Source organism: Canis aureus, chromosome 27 (genome assembly GCF_053574225.1).
Source record: "Canis aureus isolate CA01 chromosome 27, VMU_Caureus_v.1.0, whole genome shotgun sequence".
Taxonomy (NCBI): Eukaryota; Metazoa; Chordata; class Mammalia; order Carnivora; family Canidae; genus Canis; species Canis aureus.
In genome coordinates, this window is record NC_135637.1 from 6,217,686 (window position 1) to 6,234,237 (window position 16,552).

The 16,552-nt window shown below is 51.8% G+C and overlaps 1 protein-coding gene across 4 annotated transcripts in view; it reads right to left on the reverse strand.

The window, feature by feature from the left end:
- Positions 1-5,864: 5,864 nt before the first annotated feature.
- Positions 5,865-16,552, reverse strand: part of GLT1D1 (glycosyltransferase 1 domain containing 1) — an 89,554-nt gene continuing 78,866 nt past the window's right edge. For 3 of the 4 annotated variants that reach the window (XM_077875238.1, XM_077875239.1, XM_077875244.1), the window contains 2 exons: positions 14,505-14,603; positions 5,865-6,462 (listed from right to left, as the gene is read on the reverse strand). In XM_077875238.1, coding sequence (XP_077731364.1) covers positions 6,301-6,462; positions 14,505-14,603 — 261 coding nt within the window. In that variant the 3' untranslated portion in view covers positions 5,865-6,300. The remainder of the gene's footprint in view (positions 6,463-14,504; positions 14,604-16,552) is intronic. The other variant, XR_013366369.1, reaches the window with a different exon arrangement.

The following is a 16,552-nucleotide window of genomic DNA, read 5'->3' on the forward strand; positions in this document are numbered from 1 at the left end:
GTTCATGTCTTTTGCCCATTTCATGATTGGATTGTTTGTTTCTTTGGTGTTGAGTTTAAGAAGTTCTTTATAGATCTTGGAAACTAGCCCTTTATCTGATACGTCATTTGCAAATATCTTCTCCCATTCTGTAGGTTGTCTTTTAGTTTTGTTGACTGTATCTTTTGCTGTGCAAAAGCTTCTTATCTTGATGAAGTCCCAATAGTTCATTTTTGCTTTTGTTTCTTTTGCCTTCGTGGATGTATCTTGCAAGAAGTTACTGTGGCCGAGTTCAAAAAGGGTGTTGCCTGTGTTCTTCTCTAGGATTTTGATGGAATCTTGTTAAAAATATACCTGCCCTACGACCCAGCAATTGCACTGTTGGGGATTTACCCCAAAGATACAAATGCAATGAAACGCCGGGACACCTGCACCCCGATGTTTCTAGCAGCAATGGCCACGATAGCCAAACTGTGGAAGGAGCCTCGGTGTCCAACGAAAGATGAATGGATAAAGAAGATGTGGTTTATGTGTACAATGGAATATTACTCAGCTATTAGAAATGACAAATACCCACCATTTGCTTCAACGTGGATGGAACTGGAGGGTATTATGCTAAGTGAAGTAAGTCAGTCGGAGAAGGACAAACATTATATGTTCTCATTCATTTGGGGAATATAAATAATAGTGAAAGGGAATATAAGGGAAGGGAGAAGAAATGTGTGGGAAATATCAGAAAGGGAGACAACGTAAAGACTGCTAACTCTGGGAAACGAACTAGGGGTGGTAGAAGGGGAGGGAGGGCGGGGTGTGGGAGTGAATGGGTGACGGGCACTGGGGGTTATTCTGTATGTTAGTAAATTGAACACCAATAAAAAATAAATTAAAAAAAAAACTGATGGTTCTGAGGGGAGGAGATTCCTTGTAGGTTCTATGAATGAGGGCCTGCAAACCCAGTCCCAGGAAGAGGAAGAAAGGGCTTATTTCTCATGCTCATGGGGCGAGAGCTCACAGAAAATGAAATGAGCTCCCAAAGTGGTGGTCAGGCTTTTACAAAACCCGTTTGAACAAAGGACAATGCATCTGTGGAGAAGTTACAAGTAAAGTGAGCTTTTGAGCTTCCAGGGCAGTAAAGTGTGGGCAGGTAAATATACAGGGAACTCTTGGGAGATCAGGGTTATTTAGTTAAGTTCGTGCATGCAGGTCAACGGCTGTCCAAGTGCCCTGGGAGGGGGATTTATGGCAGACCTCATTTCTCAGAAGTGCGAGCTCCGAGTCAGGTGAGGGAAGCATCGGTTCATTCCCAGTGGCCTCCAGCTCAGAATAGCCCAGGTACCAAAGGGGCATACTTGGAGGTCACCTATTCTGGCCCCTTTCAGCTCCCTCCCTTTGACCTGGTTTGAACGCTTGTCCGACTCCTGGATGGGATATGGAGATGGTCCCATGTAGCATCAGAGCGACAGGGAGAGACAGACAGGGGGAGAGGGAGGGAGAGGCAGAGTGAAATTGTGAGCACTGAGGTATTGTGGAGAAGTCCCCACCAAATGGGAAGCAAATCCTGCTGGGTACAGAGGGATCTTCTCTGCGGGATTCTCAGGATTCTCAAGGATTCTGACAATGGGGAGGGCACTCTGACCATCAGAGCTGTAGGCATCTCGTGGGGGTTGGAACACGGCTTCTATTTTATGGGGAGGAGCCCACGCGGCTGGAGAGAATGGGGTGGGGGAGCGGCAGGGGTGTGGCTGGCCCAGCGGGGACAGCCAGGCCCCGAGAGGACGGGGTCTTAGACAAGGCTGACGGATCAGTGGGGAGCAGCGCGGCAGCCCAGGCCTGAAGAGAGCCAGCGGGGACCTGTGGCGACTGGGCCGGCTGGCAGGGGGCAGGGGCGCCGTCCCTGAGGCCCCGGAGTCCTGTGGGGAGGCGGTCCTCTGCAGTAAGGCCCTTCCAGAACGTGAAAGCTGGGGACTTTTTTTTTTAATTGTAATAAATTTATTTTTTATTGGTGTTCAATTTGTCAACATACAGAATAACACCCAGTGCTCATCCCGTCAAGTGCCCCCCTCAGTGCCCGCCACCCAGTCACCCCCACCCCCCGCCCACCTCCCCTTCCACCACCCCTAGTTCGTTTCCCAGAGTTAGGAGTCTTTCATGTTGCTGGGGACATTTCTTAACCTCTGTTGTTCGCCAGGGGCTTGGGGCTTGGGGGACAGTCTCTGTTGCCAGCACTGAGCACTGTGCCGGGGACACAGGGGGTCACCTAACGTTCACTCTCAGTGACAGACCTGCGGTGCCTTCCAGTCCCCGTTGTTTATATGCCTGCTGAGTCCCTAAATGGGGCCAGAGGTCCGGGCAGAGGGGCCAGGGAAATAGAGGGAAGGAAGCCTTCTTAGCAGGTGGCAATCAGCAGGTCTTCAGACTTTGTAAGTGGTTTTTCTGGGTATTTGTAAATGGGGGAACAGACACCAAAAACCAAGTCAGAAAGCTCCCTGGCAGAAAGATGGAGCTCCTCGCTCTCCAGGTTCTTGCAGACATCTGGTTCCTAACCTTTCTGGTTTGCAGGAAATACTTAGCATATTTTTCTATTAGATGATAAAGAAGAAAATCCGTTTTCGGTGGAGCGCAACCCTTCTGGTAGCAGAGGCTTGGGGACGTGAGGGTGATTCCAGGGCCTCTGCTGAGCAAGGCTGCACCACGCTCATTTCTCCTCCCTGCGGAGAAAGCTTTTGCCATTTAGCTGAATTGCATTCATTTTTGGAAACACGCTTCTCTCAGCCTGGATTTCCAAGGCCTACTTACGAGTCTGAATGGAATAGATTGTAAAATAATCTCTTTAAAAGAGATGTGGCCACAGATAAAGATAAAGTCATTCCTATGAACTCGAGGACACCCCCACCTTATCCGTATTTGTACCAGAAGCTCCTGTAGAGTCTGCGAGATTCTCCCAGAAACTGCTTGTCCCCCCTTGGCTGTGGTTTCCACTCCGAGACCCTTGGGGCTCCGTGGTTCTGTGGCTATGTCCTCCCCGACTCTGACCCCAAGGACTCTGTGTGGCTTGACTCCAGGATTTAGTAAAGCCTGGCGCAGGCATTGGTCCGCATCCACGCAGTGGGGAGGCTCCTGGGGCAGGGAAGCCCTGAGAGGGAGGGAGCTCCGTTGGTTGACAGCTGGGTCCCCGGCCCTGGAGCACCAGTGCACGGCCACTGTCTGCTGTCCAGGTAAGTGCTTGCTGGATGAGAGCATGGAACACAGGTGATATGAAAACAGGAAACAGGGAGGGCTTCCCCGTGTCCTGCTTAGGGATTCAGCTCTCCACCTAAAATCCTGACCATAGGATACCCAGGCATTCAGGGCTGGCTTCCCCTGACCTCATGCAGCACTGCGCAAACTCACCTGTGAGCCAGACTCTGTGTGCAGGGCAGTGTGTGCACACTCAGCCTGCATGCATGCGGGGGGCTTCCACCAGAGCTCGCACTGCGCAGCATTTGTTTCACACATGATCTGTAGGGCCTAAGAGCTAGGCCAAAGGAACTTCACTGTATCTTCTTTATAAGACAAATTCTTCTTTGTTCTCAGCCGAACTCGAAGTATGGATCCCTTCCAAAAAGATTCCAATTTCCCAAGACCTTCCACCGTGAACAAGGACCTGGGGCTACCAGGACCACGTTCGTGGCTGAGATCACATACACGTCGTCGATACACTTTATCGCTTTGTTGTGTCTTCCAGGGTCAGTTGTGTGTCACCCAAAGGGAATGAACATTTTAGGAGATTCAAGTGAAAACTCATGTGTTCTCTGACTCAGAGCCGTTCATTCCGTTGCTGCGGGGTGTGAAGTTCTAATGGATATGCTGCCCTGGCGGAGGGCTTGTATACAAATGAAATCCTGGGGAGGGAAGGTGAGCTGTGTCTGGATGACTTGAAAAAGTAAATTAAAACCTTGTGGAAAATGCTTCTCTTGGCATTCAAAGGTACCCAGTGGTTAGTAATAGGATGTCTGGGGTTGCTGAGTCTACTACCAGCCTATATCGATAGCCAAGCACCTGCAGATTGTCTCTTGATGCGCAATCTGCTTGTCTCTTCTGATAATAGACTCCTCCCTGATTTTTAAGGGGCACATGGCTACTGGGAGTAAAGCCAGCATTCCCAAGTGTCCCTTGCAACTGGGTGTGGGACACAGTGTGTGACTAGAGGTAGGAATTGTCCTGAAAGAAAGGAAACAGGTAAGTCTCTGTTCCCACCTTCCTTTTACCCTCTTGTGGCTTGGAAATCAGGCATGATGGCAGTGCTTGGGCAGCTACCTGCTGCATGAGGTAGAGATGGCCATATACTGAGAATGGAGGAACAAGAGGATGGAGGGTCTGAGTCCCTGCCCCTGGGAATGCCACATCCCTGAACTTGGGAGAGAAAAAAAAATCATTTCCCTCCTGCTTATGCCACTTTTACCTTGAATTTCTGGTCAGGTGCAACCAGGTGTAATCGTGACATCCTCTTGCTCCCCATACCTGGGTAGGGTTGGTCCCTCTTACTATTTCATGGTCAAAGTGTTTAAATACCACCACCTCTGGAAATCAACTGAGAAGTAAAATTGCACATCTTGTGAGAGATGAGGGATCCCATGAAAGTGATGGACAGGTGTCAGAGAGCAACGTGAACCACAGGCAGGTCCCTGGTGGCCTGGAACCAGGTAGCCGGTGAGGGCGGGACAGTCTCCAAGGACTGTGGGACAGACATTCCAGACAAAAGTGAAGCTCAGAGGAGGGAGAAGCTCTGGGGAGCATTGACAAGTCCTGGGCTGTGCTTGTCAGCTACTTGTTGGTGGGAAATATCTCTTGGCCCTGCACTTAGAGTTTCAATTTTATGGGCATAATCAATCATGTTAAACATAAGGCAAATTTAACCTATCTTTTTCATTCTGGAATTGACTTTTCAATATGACATCACCATCCAGCCTCTTCTCAGATGTTTGTTTACTGTGAAATTCTGGTCCCTGTTGAGATGGACCATGTAAGGCAGTAGCCATCCATCTTGGCAGCATGTTGGGTCGCCGGGAAGCTTCAGGCCTGGGTGTCTCTAGCCCCGAGATCTGATGCTACTGGTCTGAAATGCAGCCCAGGAACCAGGATTTTTAGAAGCTGAGGCTGGGAACCACTGCTTTAAAGAGTGGCCTCTCTTGTCAGGGTGGCCTTGGGTGGGGAGGTCTTTTGACTGTCATTCCTGCATCAGCCCCTGGCTTTCCAAGAGGACACTGGTCAGAAAGAGTAAGTGAGGGCAGGGTGTGGGGAGATGCAAGGAAAAAGGACATAGGGGATGGGAGAAAGAAGATGCTGTGTCATCATTGGAAACATGCAGAAGAGCCAACTCTGGACACAGTAGAAAGCTATGGCTCAGTGACAGGTGGGCAGGCTCAGCCAGGAGAGCCCACGCAGTCTGCTTCTGTAGACCTGAACACCCATGTGAAGCTGCCCATCCAACAGGTTCTGTGGCATTCGGCTTTCTGGGACAGCTGAAGGGGGTAGGATGGTGCCCAGGAGAAGCCGAGGGAGGCGGCGCCCCATTACGTGCATTGTCCCTCCGTATGCAAAGCCACAGTATCTCCGTTCTCTCTGGAGGTTTACTTCTGGAGCATTCAAACCTGGACTTCAACAAGCTGAAAACGATACACAAGATATTTAAACAAAGTATGAAACTGGGACCGTCTACAGTGTGCATAGAAAAGCACTGTTTCACATCTGCACTTTGGCATTAAAATAGTGACTGTGCATGAAAACCCTCCTCGTGAGGTGCTTGAGCATCAGCACCTCTCTTTCAGGGGCAGCAACTGGAGGCGGGGCGGGGGAGCGATTTCTCGCCGATGCTGCGCACAACACCAACACACAGCGGCTGTCTCTGTGGACTGACAGCGACACGTTTTATTCTGTGGACTCCTGTCTGTGGACATGTCTCAGTTTAGTTTCTGCTTGTGGAACACTGAGTCATAGGTCATCAGAAGACAGGTGGGAAGTGTCTGTAGGGGGATGGCTGGTCCAAGAGTCCTACAGCAGCTAAGGCCACTCTCTCCAGGGCTCCCCTCCTGGCCCCGTGTGTCCACGAGCATCCTCATCTCCACCAGGACTGACCAGGTAGACACATCCAGGATGTTATCTGGAAGCCCAGATGGATTTTGGATGAGGTCCTGCCTTACAACTGATGTTGCTTATCGGTGATTCATTTAAACTGGCTTGATTCATACAGAGCTGGACCTGTTGGCCCAGAGCCCCGTCTCTGGGTACTCCCTCAGGGCTGGGCATTGGGCTGGGGCCGAGGGCAGGCGTGTGACAGCACCCTTACTCCTCGGTGCTCCCCTCGAGGGTACAGATGAGGTTCTGGTAAGTGTCTCTTTCCACCTGCCATGAGTGATACATTCTCACGTATTCCTTTCCGTTGGCCACAATCTCTTTTTCTAATGCAGGATCACTAACCAGTCTCTTTGCCAGCTGAACAAACTCCTGCAAGGAGGTAGAAGAGAAACAGGTGTAAATAAACTGGTGACAAGCTTTAGCAAAGGCACCCAAAGCCTGTGCCCATGTTAGCTTCCAGCATCTCCTTCATCCACTTCCTGTGCTCTGGAGACGTGGCTTTCAGGGGGGATGAGAGTTCATTCAGACGTGGGCTGAGTGACAAGTCACATGAACCCACACACATATGCATGCACACACGTGCCAGGATGACCATCCACATGGGGACCCCCGCTCCATAATCGGAAAGAATTAGAATGATTTCGATTGTTCAAGAGTATGGAGAGAAAGGAGGGGGGCATCCATGTGTGTTACGTTGCACAAAGTAAAGGGCAGAGTGCATGAGCCGGAGGCCTGCAAGTGACCTCATGTCCTACCTTCACGCCATTGACCTTGGGGACATTCCTTAGCCTCTCTCTTCCTCTGTTTTCTCGTGTGTCACTGAGGGACGATGGAAGCACCAGCCTCATGGTGTGTTGGCAGGAATGAATGGGTTGGTACATGGGGCCCTGGCACAGCCTGACGCAGACTTCACCATCATTATCACCAGGAACCCCCGAAGCCCATGCAAGTTCCAATTAGACAGCCAGGCCTCATGTGAACATGCGGCGCTTTGCCATTTAAAAAGAATGCCCACGTATTTTCAAAATTATTCTTAACTAAATGTTGAAAGCTCTTTATAGCTAGCAATATAAATAGCAATATTGATGATACAGCAGTTATATTTTTATGTGTTATGTATACACTTTTTAGTAAATTGGTGTTCTTTTATAATAAAAGTGAAACACATTTATTCCTACCTCATAATTGAACGTTCGTATAAAAATTATTCAAGACACTTACAACTTCGGTCTATTATTTTCTGACACTAGTCACATCTTGGATTATCTGACCCGCAGACCACGGCGGCAGCCACCTCTTAGGATTTCGACAGAACACTGACCACTTTACAAACCGAGCACTGAATGATGAAGCTTCTAGGGATGGAACCTGAGAAAGTGCATGGTTTCCGGTCCGCACGGAAGACCCAGCAGAAACACAGACTTCGGTAAAGCAAGAGAGCCGTGGGTGGCGAGGAGGAAGCCCCCGGCCGCAGCACAACCAAACCCCGTGTGAGCGGCAGAGAGTGAGGAAGAACATCGGGAAAAGCAAAGGGAACCCGGACTCGTGGGATGTCAGACTCATTCCCGGGGGCTCTGGGCCAAGCCCTCCTGTGTGAGCAGAGGGAACATGTAAGTGCACGCCTGTGGACCCTGAGATGCTCGTGGTGACAGATGGCCAGGCTCTTGCCGGGCAGACCATGTGCCCTCTGTCCGCACACGCGCACCACCGTGCAGGCTCCTCCCATGTGCTGGAGGGGGTCTTTCTCCCAGCTCCAGAGTCTGTGCTCCACCCACAGACTAAGTCAGAGGTGATGTGTCTGAGCCCCAAGCAGAGCTCCCTGGCATCTCCCGTTCCCACTCATGCCCTGAGGCCTGGGCTGCCCCCTGAGGATGACAGTGCGTGGACAGAGACACCCACGAGGACAAGGTGAGGATGCCTCACTGACTGGCCTGGACAATGAGGCAGTAGGAGCTTCGGCACTGCTCCCGGGAAAGAAGCACAGGTGCCAGTTGATCAGCGTGTTAGCAAGAGCACTGTGGATTCTCTGCACTGCCATCTGTGGAACTTGCCAGAAAACCGGTCAACTGATTGCCAAACAGTTCCTTGAGGAAGGGGCTGCTCATCAGTGTCGGGATCTGCTTCCTGCAGCATTGGGATCTGCTCTTGAAAATCGCTCAGGGCATACACAGGACCCATGTGTGGGTATTCCACACCTGTGAGAGCTCGAAGGCCCATCTCGACACTGTTCTAGGCCAGGACTGGGACCCCGAGCACCCACCCCGCACCACAGTAACCATGGCCTGGACTTGACGCCACATCCTCCATTCAAGAGAGGCCTAAAGCCTGGGGTATCTACAAAAAAGCACCTCGTGCTAAATGAGCCATGTGAAACTTTAAGAACATGGCCCAGAACATGGTCCAACCCTAGGACCACAGGTGTGCAAGCCCTGGCTCCAGTTATATGTTTCTGAAGTTAAAAAAACAACAAAAAATTATACAAAAGAGCATGGTTCTATTTTCGTCATCATACAATGAGCACTTCACCTTTCCTCCAGTGGCTGCTGGGAAACTTCCCTCTGAATCAGGGGCAGGGGACCTGCCTTCTCTTGTGGAGGCACCGCCAAGGTTCAGGGGATGAGAAGTGGAGTCCCTCTGACAGAACTGATGTTCAGACCCCTGTTGGGATCCTTGTCATAATACTGTCACCCTAACATCATAGGGCAGGGGGATCTCAGGGAGAAGCAAACGGCCCTGCAGGCCGCACACCGAACGTGGCTCTCAACAGGGACGGTTTTGGGGAACATTCCATTCCAACCACCTCTGGAAGTTGTATGGACCCTCTTGTCCAACAGAAGCTAAAATCCACTGTATAAAAACAGCTTCAGGCTGGGGATGCTAAGAAATAGCCCTAAAGCTCAGGCTATCCTGTAGGAGGGCACCTGGCTCACACCCAGCTAGGCAGCCCACAGACCAGGTCCCTGAACCCACGAGGCCCAGGAGCGAGGGGCAGAGCGCAAGGCGCCTGGGTGCATGTCCTGACCCCCGTTCTGGGCTGCTTGGGACGGGACAGTCCTCGGCTGTGACCGGCATGCTGGGAAGGTTCATGCCCTTCCATTTCTCTTTTGCTCCCGAGTCAAGGAGAAAGCCCAGGAGAGGTACGAGCCTGCTCTCACACGCTTTCTGCCGAGGGCAGCTGGTGTGTGGCCTGGAGCCTCCAGCGGGGCTGGACCGGCCACAGATCAGCATACAGCCAGCATCTGTCACATGCTTACCGCCAGGGAGCAGCTCACGTTCAGAATCCAGGATCTGGGGGATCTCATGATGGGGTTCATGCCCTCTCTCATTACCGTAGGCCCCATGGTGGCTCTAAGCAGCGCCCCATATGCAACACACCACAATTTCCAAATCAAAACGTATGAATAGTCACACAAAGCAGGACAAACAGCCACAGATAACTTTGCATCAGCTCAGATACGACTTTGCTGCCAAGTCAGTTTTGGCACCAAACTCCCAAAAAATCAAATTGTTTTTCAAGCGCATTTTGGATTTTGCAGTTGAAGAAAGGGACTGGGACTGTGTGCTATCCCCATGACTCCTTCCTCAGACAGAAACAGGAGCAGAGAGAGGTTCAGGAACCGGGCCCAGGGCCGCAAAGGGAGCAGTAAGCGGCCAGGACGGAACGACACTGGACAGTTCAGCTCTGGGCCCATGTGCTCCTCCTCCAGTCTTGGCAAGCAAAGACCAGAATGTGAGGGAATGCGGTGGGAGGAGAGCTGGCCCTGAGAAGGTTCCAGAGGGCAGAGTGACACAGCCAGGTCGGGGGCTCAGAAGGTCAGAGAGAAAGAGCAAAGCCCTCGAGAAATGTAGAAGTAAATCTGCCAGGAAGTCATCTTGGCTGTGCTACGGGGACACGGGATGACATGGGGTTAACTGAAAGAGGTCACCTCAGGAAGTGGGCTTTGGGAGGCCGCCCAGGGGGCTTTGCAGCAAAGGCTCCTGGTCAGCATTGCCCTGCTGAGGCTGGGGGAGGCTACCTGGGCCACAAACCCTCCACAGAGGGTGACAGTTGCACCTCAGCTGGTGGCTGCCCTCCTTGGCCACACGAATGTCCGTCCACACACTGCCCTGTTAGTTGTGGGCACGGCTCGCCCTGCCTCTGACCTCAGCCACCAGCCATGCCTGCAGGTGCCAGTAGTGGCTCCAAGCCATGGTTCTCAAGGACCACCAGCTCTGAGAATGGCCGCGGCAAAGCAGGAGCCCCTAGATGGCACGTAACCAAGCCGTCTGGGTCATGTGCCCTCCCTGCTCAAGCAATTGCTCTGCTCTGACAAGCACACTCTACCTCTGGTGTGCGGGTACCCTGGGGAGAAGGAGTGCACTGGCCCTATGTCCATGAGAACAAAGACAAGGATGGAATCGCCACCCGTGGCTTCGGCTGAGAGCAGTGGCAGTGGACGCAGAACAGCTGGTGATGCACCATGAAACCAAAGGGCCTGGTTGACCGTCCAGATGGGTCCTAGAAAATGCGTCCTGGAAAAATATGAGGTTGTTTCCAAATAGCCAATAATGGATACTTTTTAATTTAATTGCTATGTTGTTGATTTTTCTATTAAAAAAATGTCTGGGTGATGTAAAAAGATGACAGCCTATCACCAAGACGTGGGGACTGTGAGGGCCGCTTCAGAACCATGCCCACCTAGTCCCGTGTCCTGTACACCTTACATGTGAGTTCTCGTTCATTTCTGCCACTCCCTGCGGGGCCCGCGTGCCGCACTGTGCTCCCCCTAGCTCCCGAGCCGCACGTCCCCACGCCCCAGCTTCAGTACACGGGGATCTGCCTGCTGTGAGAGCCCTTCCCTGCTTCCTTTGAGGCGGGCCTCATCCTCGCCGGGCAGACCTTGTGCGAGTCCCAGGAGTCAAGCCCTACAAAGCCGCAGGGGGCCAACATCCCATTGGGAGTGGTGCCTGTGGAGCTGAGGACGGTGGAGAGGCTGGGCTGCCCTAGCCTGGAAGCACCTGCTGACACTGTAGGCCCCGGAGGCCCTGAGCCTCTCCCCTCAGCTCTTACCTGCAGAACCCAGCACAGCACAATGCCTGCCACACAGCGGGGCCTTGAGCAAAGTTCTCTGCCTAACCCTCCTGGTGTGTGGCGGGAGCGGATTCACCTGCCTTGTCTCCGAGACGGACAGAACACACCACTCTGGTCCTGTCGTGCCAAGCCCAAACTCCTCTTTCTGGCTGCGGAGACCTACAGTCGGGCCCCCTCCACTTCTGACGTTGCCCGAGGACCCCTCGCCTTGTCTTCTGTCTGGAGGACAAGATGTGGTCCCGAGCTTAGGAAGATGCTATTGGACACGACCTCACTGGGAATGTCACTCCTGTGGGTGACAGTCTCATCCCCTGCTCCTTCAGAGAAGGCACAGCCCTCATCCCGAGCAGACATCTGTCTGGTGGCCTGCCTGGCAAATCTTCCTTCCCCTGAGTGTTTGGATAGGCCATAGAGTATTTAAACCAATAACCGACTGAATTATTGACATTTACAAATTGGTGAATTCCAGCCTCTCCTCACGCTCAGCAAGGGCTGTGTCCCCAGAGCAGCCGGCAGTGGGCACTGTGCAGGCCCCTGGCTCCTCCGGCGCCCCCAGACAAGACAGCACGCGCCAGTGGGCCTCAAACCCGCTTCTTTTCTGTTTCCTGCCTCCCAACACCGAGGCCACACTTACTTATCATACGCCCCTCCCCTCCTGCCTTCGGGACTGACCAAGGTATTAAGCTGGTATCTGCCGCCACTCTGAGCTTTTACTCTCTGTGGCCAGACCTAAGGGCCGCGGGGGGCTCTGGGACACAGCACCCGCACACACGGCCAGCTTGGCCCCGAACCGGAGCCATGGCCCAGGATGTACAGGCTCTCATAGATCCTGAAGACAGGGCTCCAGGAAGGGCAACAGGGGGCGAGGGCCGGGGCGGGGACGCCAGAGTACGGCTGCGCTCTCAGGTGGCAGGTCACGGGTCTGCTCCCACTGCTGGTTTTATTTATTTATTTATTTATTTATTTATTTATTTATTTATGATTTTATTTATTTATGATTTTACTTATTTATTCATGAGAGGGAGAGAGAGGCAGAGACACAGGCAGAGGGAGAAGCAAGCCCCGTGCAGGGAGCCTGATGTGGGACTGGATCCCGGGACCCCAGGATCAGGCCCTGGGCTGAAGGCGGCGCTAAACCGCGGAGCCACCTGGGCTGCCCTGGTTTAGTTTTATACAAAAGTTCACCAAATAAACTAGAAGTTAAGCGATGCCCTTTGACAACCCCTGACATCCTTCAGGCAAAGGCTTCGTGAAATTTGTTTGCTGTTTGAAGGCTGGGTGACCGGGGTCTAGCACATGAGACAGCGATTGGCGACCTCACCTCTTCCCGTCAGGTTGCTGCAGCCTCTCCATCAGGCACAGAGAGCTCACTCAGAGCTAGCTCAGCCTGGGCCGCACTCTCAGTTTACACTATACACCAACTTCAGCAGGCTGGCACCGGTGCACAAGATCCCTCTTAACAGGTGAAATGCTGCTTCTGATGCATATCTGGATACAGATTTGAAATAAATCTTGCACCCTCTGGCAACCAGCCAGGGGCTAATGCCACCTGAGCCCCTCTCCACGAGAGGACTAGAACCACACTTGCTGGCTTCTTGAAAATGCATTTTAGGTTTCTGAGGCGAGCTCCCACCCTGCGCTTGATTAAGTCTCGTCGACACCATAAAGCAGACAAAACAAAGCCGGGTGTGACAGCCACGTCTAGCGCACTTTTTAAAGTGTGTTAGAAAACACAACCTTCTCCCCATGTGAAATCTAAAGTGTTCTTTTTTATTTTTTTTTAAACATCCTTTGTGAAACCAATGTTGAGATGTTGGAATCGAGATAAATCCTAGACTTAGCTCTGCGTGTGCTGCAGCACGTCTGCGAGCAGAGCTGACACGAGCCTGTCGGCGGTGGGACACTGATTTGCAAATGCCAGAAGGAATCGCTTGCTGGAAGCTCTGTGAAATAAGAAAGCCAAAATGCTTCTGCCCTCATGTTCAGACACTCACTGACCACTTAGAGAGCTCTGAAATTGAGCTATGAAATAAATAGCTGTTGAGTTTGGAGAGATGAAAATAAAGTGCCTTTACCAGGGTGGAGACACTACTGTCTGACCTAAAAGCTTGGCTGGCATTGATTCCAGAGATCCAGAATGTGGTTCAAAGCAATAAACCTTTGTTTGGAGAAGAGACAAGTAACTACTACAAAGTCTCCCTGTCCTGATACTGCTTTGGCTGGTAGGTGTTGCTGCGGAGAGGGAAGGCATTAGTGGTTAGGCCCCCTTTGCTGCTGCGGTCGGCCCCCCGGGGGAGCTAGCGCGCCAGGCAGCCGTGAAAACAGGTGAACCGTGGTTGTAGCAAGGGAAACAGAAAGCTCTCTTGGATTAAGCATCTGCCATAGGAAATCTGAAACCTGAATTTTCAAATATTTGACTTGACTATAATTTTTTAAGTATAAATCCCTGTATTCCTGAATATGATATGTGCTTTAATAAAGACGCTGGTAGGTAGAACCTAATTTTCAAAGACTAAAAGAACAAGACTTGGGGCTAAGAGTCTTCTTTACTGCTGCCTGACACAAGGCACAGGCTGCAGCGGTCCCTCTCCTGTGGTGACAGCAGGTCCAGAGCTCTGGCTGCGTGCCATGAACACACTCAGTCTGGTGTATCCCTCCTTCAGCCTCTGTCACACTTCCAGGAGGCAGAGGGCCAATGAGCTCCGCTTGTCCGGAGGAGAAAACAGAGCTTGGAGACTCAGGCCAGGCCACACGCCCTGCAAGCAGTCCCTGGGGGTTCAACTGTAGGCAGACATGCACAGGCACACTCGGGACCCCCACATGCTTCCTCGAGGTCCTATGCACACACGTGCCCAGGCTGTGTCCACTCTCAGCTGCACCATCCTATATGTTACTTTCAAATACACGTGTAGGTGCGTGCATATGCACGAGTACTCAGCTTATTCTGCACGCTGTTTGGAGGCATTGCAGTGATCAGATATGTGGCAATCTTCTGAAAACCAGTAGGTTGCTAGAAATAGAAGATTGTATCTGAGGAGCATCCGCTTTGGATCAGAAATCCAAGCAGCTCAGAAGTGACCTGACTTGTTCAAGGCCATGTCGCACGTTGGAGGCAGAATCAGGAACAGGCGCAGGTCTTGTGTTTGAGTTTCTGTTCTAGGTTTTTCTGAATCACGTGTCCACCCTTGTGGCCACAGCGGACACGCGCCACACTTGGGGCTCCCATCATGTGAGGGGGAACCACTGGGCACTGGTGAAAACATGGGAACCGCGGAGTCTCCAAGTGAAATGCCCATGAAAACCATTCCAGATAAGCTGATCACAGGGACCCCATCCTTACCTGAGGGTCTGAGAACAACAGCCCTGTGACCTCATGCTTCACCACGGCCGCGTTCCCGGGGATGTTCCTGGCCAGCACTGGGACTTCCAGATCCATCGCCTGAGGATATGAGAGAGAGAACACAGGTGGGCAGTCATGATTAAGAGCTTCCCTGGAGAGATTGAGCCAATTTGGGGGGAAAATAACTTCTATGTCAGCCAGACCTCTGGCACATTATGGAAAATACAGCTCGTCAAAGCGATATCCCAATCTAAACACTCCATTTTCAAAGTACATACTGCATTTTAATTACGTACTGTTGCAAATTCTGGAAATCTCTATACTGCAAGACTTTGTCTGACATAATTACCGCAATGTCACAAAGAAACCCCCTCTCTCCAAATGTTCGCTTGACACTTGTGCAGTGACAGTTTGGAGTACACATCATTAATTATCCTCATTACTCCCCCAATGAGTCATTTTCTCCCAGCACAAGCCTCGTGAATGGCACAGGAGGACCGAGCAGGTCTCTTTGGCACACAGACAAGAGTAAGAAGGAGAATGATTGATCATACCGATTATTCACTGAGCAGATTCCATTCCCAAAGGTCTGGGATCAGCATGCGGCATCTGCAGCCCAGCCCAAACTGGCATCGAGGTCTCGAAAAATGCCCAAGAGCATAGCGGGGAGAGTTGGCCTCACATCCCCGGCGAGGCAGCATCTCTTTGGTTCTCCTCCTATGTGTTGGGGAACCTGACCTGGAAGGGTCTATTTTGGCCTCCTACGTGGAGCCTCCTGGGGCCACTTCTGCCTGGGACCACTCACCTCTCATGTGGCAGGTGCCCTTCAGCAGATGAGAAGGACATCCCTTTGTAACTTGGTGTCCACAGGCAGGACTGGCTTACATCAACAGCTAATCGATAATCTCCCTTTTACTCTACTAAAGTATGTCTGAGGCACTCTGATTCTGTCTGTGGCATCTACTTTCATGTAATACAAATCTGGTCATGAAACGGTGACATTCGATTTTCAGAAATGTAAAGTTCCCCCACTGCAGCCACAGTGGGAAGCTCTATGACACTGAGGCCTTCCTATGGCAGGTACGCCAGCAACACCAGAGCACCCAGAGCACAGTGTGACACACAGCAGATGCTCAATAAATAGCGTGGAGCTGATGCCCCAGGAGCATCTATGGCAATGTCGTCCAGCGTGGCCATCTTAACCAGCGGCTGCCGTCTTGGTAGGCTCCCTGGTTTCCTGGTTCTTCATCATCTATATCGTCCCAGTCTACTTTGAGTTTAAGATCCAGGCCCTAGAGAATGCGGGAGCTAGCAACACCTTTCCCTTTCAGCACGTCTCTGAGGCTATTCTGTTCCCACCATCGGGGAGAGTGGAAGAGCTGGCCTGATGAAGGACTAGAGCCCCATTGTCCTGCTCCTCCCCAGCCACCCATCTGCTTCCCCAGTGCAGTGGTGGGTCTCTCTCTGTCAGGCTCTCCTGTTGGTGTTGGGAAGGCATGGAAAGTCTCCAAGTCAGATTTTCCATTTTCATTTTGTAGGGTCAAGAGCAGAATCTTTAGTGGTTATTCACACTCAGGAACGAGGCACCTTGGTAGCAGAGGGGAAAAGTAACCTGAAATGGTCACATCCCAGCTCTAGAGTCACAAGTGCTTACGGACCCCTGGTTGGGCTCCCTGGGGTTCTGATACACTGCAGGTACAGTCTGGAGTCCTGGAAGATGGCACAGGGCCAGGGATCAAGAGGCCTTCCTTGGTCTGGAATTAAGATCTTGGTCTTATTATCTTTGCTCCGGGTTCACACAGTGGTTGTCAGCCCCTGAGTGCAGCACTTTCACTTGGAATGATGAGGAACCCTGCCCTGGCCCCTGTTCCACCCCACTCCACCCTACCCCACCCTGCTTTGCTCTGCCCACAGTCAGGCAACTGTGAAAGTTCCTCCCATAATCCTACTGTTCAGCTCAAGAACCAGTGAAGCAGCAAGTACACCGAGGGGGTCCTGGATATCTCACTGGGTCTTGGTTGCATCATTTGGGAATAAGGAACTAAACT